Genomic DNA, 7,500 nt, shown 5'->3' on the forward strand with positions numbered 1-7,500 from the left:
AGGGAAGATTCCTGTTAATATTGACTGGTTAAATATCCGAGTCAGTAAGGGATTCAGAGATTAGCTTTGGTTTGAGAAGCCTAGCAGAAATACAATCAAGTCCTGCTGACTTAGACTTACAGAGGTTAGTAAGGTGCAGCGGTACTTGTGATTGAGTTATAATTTCAAAAGTAAATTCTTCACTGGTTTCACTGAGATACCATTTCATAGCTAATGTCTGCGTTTATTTATTTATTTATTTATTTATTATTTATTTGTTTGAGCAGGTTGAAATTTTGGCAGCTATTTAGCTGATGTGGACCTGCTATATCCACCCACCCATATACTCACAGAGGACAGCTACAACACCGGGAACTTCATCCCCTAGTCCACTATTTTTTTCGATAATTCGGGACCGATTTCAGCGAAGAATTTATTAAGGGTTTCAGCAATTTCAACGGGATTGTCATTTTTGTTTCCATTAGACTCTAGTTCATTAACTATTCTGTTTGGGTTTTCTATTCCGACAGGCTCATCCCACGGTTGGACAGAGATGTCGGTGTTAAACTTTTGGGCATCAAAGTGTTTAAATTGTCGATATGAACAGTGTTGGTTCCTTTAGTAGCTAAATATAAACCAAGTATGATTATTTATACTAACGTGGGACGCTCCGGAGCAGACTACGTTATTCGGTTACCCTTCGACGTCATTTGCACTAAGAAATAATACAAAATCAAGTCCCTTTTGCAAGTTGCATAAACTGAAACCCTCTTTGTTCCTCTTTTTTCTTCCAGGCAACATCGACCAAGAAAAGTTACTTATATTTTTGCCAATCAGACAATGAGACAGCCCACTTGGAAGAGGCAATTTGAGGAAAGTTTCAGTTTCCTAACGTTGCTGCTTATCGCTGTCGCATCGTGTAATCATGACGCAAGGGCGTATAAGGATGGCGACGTCATTTTGGGTGGTCTGTTCAACTTGCACTTTGCTGGAGACGAAAAGCACTGTGGTAAACTGTATACCATGGGTCTAGGACAAGTAGAAGCCATGATTTTTGCCATAAATAGCATCAACCAGGATCCCAATCTCTTGACAAACCTAACCATTTGTTACGATATCAGAGACTACTGCGAGAGTTTGACTTTTGACATGAAAATTATCCATGTCTTCGCAAAAAGAAGCGATACAGAGTGTATGTCTTCTTCACAACATCGAAATATCACGGATGTGAAGTATAAGCGTATATCTGCGCTTTTCCGGGAGCGCGGTGCTTCAAGTCGCTGAAATTCCCGCCGTAAGTCCATCTGCTACAAGTGATGAATTTTTCAGAACCGTTCCACCAGCCAGGTGACAGGCAAAAGTCATGGCAGACATCATATTACGTTTTAAATGGATATATGTAGCGGCTGTAGGTCTGGACGATTATTTTGGACGAAATGGGATCATGGCGCTGGGGAATGAATAGTACGTTAGAAAATCTTTCTGCGTGGCTTTTCCCGAATTCATTCCAAGATTAGAATACAAGGACAAAATCAGGCAAATCGTTTCCAGGATCAAAATGCAGGTTAGCATTGGTGTAATCATTGTTTGGATTTCTGGGGGTTATGGAAGAGCTTTCTTGAAAGAGGCAATGGAAGAAAAGCTTGAAGAAAAGACTTTGATACTCAGCGACGCGCTGACAACTGAAAAAGCAGTGTTTCTTGACCCTCGCTACAAGATGCTACATGGCTTATTAGAAATACAACATCTTTCTGTGCAAGTGAGCGCCCACCTAGCACCATGAAAGCACGTACACAACCTTGCTGTTGGGAATGTAAGAAATGCCTACAGGGAACCATTAGCAACCAGAACGAAGCAAATGGATGTAACAAGTGTGCACCAGAGACCAAACCAAACAAACTTCGCACAAAGTGTGAACAATTATGCGTCATTAACCTCGCTGGGATTAGTATCATAGTCATCATCTTTATGGGATTTATGCTCACGCTTCTAGTTTGCGCATTATATATCAAGTTCTATAACATCCCGATCATTAAAGCATCGAGTAGAGAAGTCTCGTTTCTCCTTCTGTTTGGAATCGTGTCCCTCTTAGCACTGACCGGCCTTGAATTAATCGAACCTAGCGATTTGGTTTGCAGCGTTAGAAGTATCTGGCGCTATGCTGGACTTAACCTGTGCATTACTGTCGTGTTTGTGAAAACAATGCGAATAACTGGTGTTTTCCAGATTAATAAAGGAACGCAGGTGCTTATGCTGTGCTTTAAATCCGTAAAAAGGCAAACTCTGTCAGTTTTTGTATTGAATTTTGTGGGACTTGCTTTGGTAACGGTGTGGGTATTCATTGACCCACCTAAGCGTGAAAAAATAATTCGTCCAGATGGGTACATCTTCCTTGTATGCAAATCTTTCTTCACTATCAACGATATGTCTTTGTTTATCACCGTGTGCGGTTACACGCTTACCATGGCTCTCTTGTGCACATATCACGTGTTTAATTAAGGGTCGTAATATCCCAGAGAACTTCAATGAAACGTCTTATATTGCATGGTACTGTCATCCCTAGCGTATTACCCAGTAGCGTATAATTTTGAGGGTTGGTACGTGACTCTTGTGTCTTGTTCCACCACATTAGTATCTTCACTTGGCTTTTTGAGCTGCTTTTTCTTTCCAAAGATCTACATTCTTGTGTTTCATCCCCAGAGAAACACCTTGGAATCCGTCAGGTTGCAAGTGTCGCAGTATTCCTTTCAAGCTTCGCGCTGTTGCCATTGGGAAAACCATTACTACTCTGGATCTTTCGAAACCAGAGTGAATGAAAGGAACTGAACGGTAAACCCAGAAAAGACCCTTGGGCGACTGGATTGTCGATTTTCAATTACCACTCGTTCTCAATTTCCTTGCAAAACATTTTCAGAGGGTACAGCCTTGAAAAAAACCTTTATTGATCAGTCCAAAAGATATGAATGAGTTAACTAAAACATCAACTTTAAAAAATTCGAAGCACCACTAGTTATCTTAAGTCTTTTAGAGTTTTACCTTTTTGCTTGATTGATGTTCATTCAGTTCAAATCTCATGTGTTTAGACGCTGTCAAGCAATCACTGCAGCGGAGCAGGAAATAGGATGAGGTTCCCTGATAAAGGGATCAGATCCCGCGTAGTTATTGGCGGATATTTATGTACTTTGTCAGTCCATAAAAAGAAAACGAACAGTTGTTCAAAAAATAGAGTTTAAGAGTCGCAGCAGCTTCAGTGTCCTCGGTATTATTGTAAATTTAACTAAAGTGCCAGCATTCGATTTCTTGTTTCTCATTTACACGTATCCTAGATTTTCGCATCACAAATGTAATCATAAGGAGAGCGATGCATTTTCTTCTTTGGTGATTTTTTTCTAAACGTAGCTCCCGTAATGATAACCCAGACAATTCCTCACCCATCCACTGATTCAATGTATCGTCTGACAGGCTCGACGTCCGGTGCATTCCACAAGAACGGAGGGCTTGGCAGACCGTTCTGTTTGCTATAAACAGCACATTGCTTGAATTCACAAGGTGCTGCCGACCAAGCATATCTCAATCCTTTTGCAACGTAGTCTGGCGGGCAAGTACCAAGGAGCTTCACAACAAAACCAAGTTTTGTTGAAATTATTTTAGCGTCGGTGAATTCTGCTTTCTCTGGATCCTCTGACGACACGCAGTACAACTGCAAGGAAAGAGAAAATAAACTGAAAGAGAGCACGCATTAATTCATTTCGATCTCAACGATACAAGTGTATTGTAAAATAGTGTAAGGATGGATGAGACCTCGAAATAGAAATAACAACAGCTAGCCATCCCGTTCTAGAGTTTTAACAGGCAACCAGGCGACGCCGAGAAAATGGCGAGAGGAAAAAACGCACTCCAGATATCATCCTGGCTTTTGCGCTATGCCACCGATAGTTGTTTATCTCCTTTACTCCTCAAAGCGCGATGGCTTCAGGTAACGCAGATGAAACATTTTTTATTACCTGAAATCCCTGCGTTGAGCGTAATTCAATGCCTTGGTTACCCACACTTTGGTATTCGACAACTGCAACCCAAAACGTTGAACCAGAACTATTAACTGAAATCATTACATTTGAAACAAGAGGACCAGAAAAATAGACGTCCGTTTCTCCATACGCGATCGCTTGTCCCGCTAGCGCTAAACGATAGCCAACATCCTGTTTATCAGGCGGGTGAATGCTTCCATAGGAAGAAGATTTATTCCCCAAGTCCATGGCAACGGCCATGAAGACATTTTTCTCTCTGATGTTTGGAACATATCCATAATTGGCTGTCTGAGCCCAGCGTATGATAGGAAATCCATCATCTGCATTGGATGATTGATAAACTGATGAAAGCTATATAAATAAAGAAATAGGAAACCTTTAGTACAAATCGCGGGCTTCTCAAGTGACTGGCGATATTAAGTTTTGCTTGTACCAGAAACGGAAACAACAGACAATAAGTTACTGATGTTGAACGCCCAGTGTTCTTTATATCAACATTCGAAAGTAAAAGTCTATTAACGCCGTTGCTTCACGTTCTCTCTTGCTCCAAACTTTACCGTTTTAGAATCTACTTGAAATATTAAAGCTCAGATTTAGCAAAAAAATGAACCGTCGCTTCCTAAGCCACCTACCTGTACAAATCCGAAGGGAAACATGGGACTTGTGAGCTTATTTGTTCCATCATACCATTTGGATCGCCAATCATCGATCATCGCTGGAAATGTACAATTGTACGTGGAAGGTGCTGCCGCGTTCGCCTCGCCTTGATACCAAATGGCACCATAAATAGTCATATTAAGAAACGGGTGAACCATGGAATTGTATAACACTGAATGCGTTTGGGGTCCAGCGACGGGCGTCACCTTTCGTGACAACAATCTGAAGGCGACAAGAAATTTATTTAAAATTACTGATTTCATTGTTCATTTTTATACGAAAGAGGCATAATTCGTCTGAGACGAACTTGGGCAAACACTTGATTTTCTACACGAAAAAAAAAAATCAATTCTGATTGGCTAAAAAAGCAGTGCAAAACGTGTAACATCTTTGCGAAGTTGTAACCGAGCAATTACAAATGAACTTTCATTGGTTTAGAAACAATAGAATTTGAATAAGCCGATCAAATCTTTTGTTTTGATATCAAACGTGAGCCCTGGATGGCACAACTTTTCCCTGATTGAGTGATTCGCGTACGTTTCTTCTGTTTAACCATCTCGAATTTTATCACGTATATTATTACTTGATTTTTCTCGTGCAATTTGGATCGTCTTTGAAAAAAATTACTCGTGCTTATTTATTCCAAATTGCACTCGAAATTGTGTGATTAGCTATCTTAAACATCTGTTAAGGACGGTGCCTACTAATTCAAGGGTATTTTTGCGCGGTTTACTGACTATGCGGGAAAAACAGATCTTAACAAGTGTTATTGAAATCCAAAAACAAAGTTGGGGGTAGCCACGCATTTTTCGAAGATAATTAACCAACAATATTTGTAAAAAGATTTGAAATACCAAGCAATGTATGGCGTTCTTGTCCAAATTGAAGCTTAAATATCTCTGAAAAATGCGTGGTTACCCCCAATTTTCTTTTTGGATACCAAGAGCACTTGCCAAGTTCTGCTTTTTCCGCATAGTTTTGAACCGCGCAAAAATATGCCTGTATTAATAAGCACCGCCGATAGGAAATCCGAGCATCTCGAGCTGCGCAGAACGTATGCGCAATAACAATAGTAGGCACCGTCCTTAAGTTCGTCTCGTTTGAAACATGGGCACTACATGGATTATACGTCTAAGCGAATTGTCTTATTAGGGCTTTTTCCAACACGCATTGAGGTGGATAACTGGTCCTGAGCCCGTCTTTATACGAGATGAACCAAAGAGTATAGGATCAGTATAGGAGGTTTTCACGTGACGTCATCGCCGCCATGCTGGCGGACGAAAATAAAAGATCTATAATCAGATTCTTTTGTTCGTCCACCAGACGTCGTACATTTCTTTACTGTTATTGATGTCCCTAGAGTTTGGTTGAGTAGTTAGAGATTTGGAGTAGCTTCAGTTCATTTTTATGCAGTCGGTCTTCATCAGAGAAGAACAAAACTCCTTCTAATGTCACGTCGATAAATCCTTCAGGAAAATCCGGTTTTCAATGCATTGTATAAATATTGCAAGTTTAGACGAAAGATTGAAGTGATCCTCGCACTTTTCAGGACAATTTAAGCAATTGCGGCTTCAACGGGATTCGAACCCATGAGCTCTGCAATGCTCTACCAACTGAGCTATGAGCAGGTCAATTTGTTGGGTTCATGTGTTCCCGTGAAGGACTAAGGAAGGAAATAAACATGAAGTGAAGTGCGGGTTATAATCCACTATAACTCGAAATTCAAATACACATTTCTTTTCTTCATTAGTCTTTCACGGGAACACATGAACCCAAAAATTGACCTGCTCCCAACCGTGCAGCTTTATAGCTTAGTTGGTAGAGCATTGCATCCGCATCGCAGTTCCGTTGAAGCCACCTGAACTTTTCAGGTGACTAAAGAGTGTTTTCACGTGACGTCACGGCGGCCATGTTGGTGAACCCAACTAATCCTCCGGGAATTGAGCTCTATTATCATGCAAACGTTTTCTTTTGTTTCGGTGGAAAAACAAGGGTTACTGATCACGTGAGTGAAAACGCTCCATATGAGATAATTGCTTAAATTGTCCTGATAAGTTCGAGGATGTCTTCAACATTTCGTCTATAACCCGCACTTCAAAACACATTTATTTCCTTACTGCAAGTTTATTAAAAAATATTTAACTTACTTGTCGTGTGCATTTTCTGCAGTTATATTGCATTGCCGTAGGGAATCAGGAGAGGACCATGCTTCCACTGGAGTACCGCCCCAGTCTGTTGCAATTAAGCCAAGTGGACTTTTGTAACGATCGTAAATGTTCTTACCATAAAACCAACATACGGCAGAAAAGTACTTCCACGCACCACCATCAACGGATTCTTCACAATAGAAAAAAGGAAACTGTTTTGAAGGTTTATATAAAAAAAAGAAAACCTTTACTTCGTCGCGCTTTTTGCTACTCGATGACTATTACTAATAGTCCTCTAGTAGCGTAGCAGGATTTGCATTAGTCCACTAGTCGGGTGATACTAATTAACAATTATTCCACGAGCGCGCGTTGGATATGAGATGATAGCATAATAATCATCTCATATCCAACAAGCGCGAGTAGAATAATTGTTTTATTAAAAACGCCCCCAAAATATAAAAAACTAGACTACAATAAAAACAAAAAGGCCCAAAAATCACGCATATGCTTGCCGTGTTTGTAGATCAGGGTTTAATGACTCATAGCCCATGATGGCTTAGCCAATCAAAACTCTCGAATTGCATTATCCAGTGATCCAGTTTTTAATAAAGTGTATTATCGCCTGTGGTTATTTTACCTCTTAAAACCAAGCATTTCGTGTTTCACTCCACAGTGAGGCAGCACCAAAT

General features: G+C 40.4%; 1 protein-coding gene and 1 pseudogene across 1 annotated transcript in view; one reads left to right on the top strand and one right to left on the bottom strand.

The window, feature by feature from the left end:
- Window positions 1-819: 819 nt before the first annotated feature.
- On the top strand, window positions 820-2,805 carry LOC138009001 (extracellular calcium-sensing receptor-like; annotated as a pseudogene).
- A 69-nt stretch (window positions 2,806-2,874) lies between these two features.
- The window catches only part of LOC137969824 (sialate O-acetylesterase-like), a 16,070-nt gene continuing 11,444 nt past the window's right edge, over window positions 2,875-7,500 (bottom strand). Inside the window, exons 4-7 of the mRNA XM_068816235.1 lie at window positions 6,812-7,001; window positions 4,640-4,886; window positions 3,984-4,358; window positions 2,875-3,679 (exon numbers count right to left, since the gene is read on the bottom strand). Of these exons, the coding sequence (XP_068672336.1) occupies window positions 3,407-3,679; window positions 3,984-4,358; window positions 4,640-4,886; window positions 6,812-7,001 (1,085 nt within the window). The 3' untranslated portion in view covers window positions 2,875-3,406. The remainder of the gene's footprint in view (window positions 3,680-3,983; window positions 4,359-4,639; window positions 4,887-6,811; window positions 7,002-7,500) is intronic.

Source organism: Montipora foliosa, chromosome 1, assembly GCF_036669935.1.
Source record: "Montipora foliosa isolate CH-2021 chromosome 1, ASM3666993v2, whole genome shotgun sequence".
Lineage (NCBI taxonomy): Eukaryota > Metazoa > Cnidaria > Anthozoa > Scleractinia > Acroporidae > Montipora > Montipora foliosa.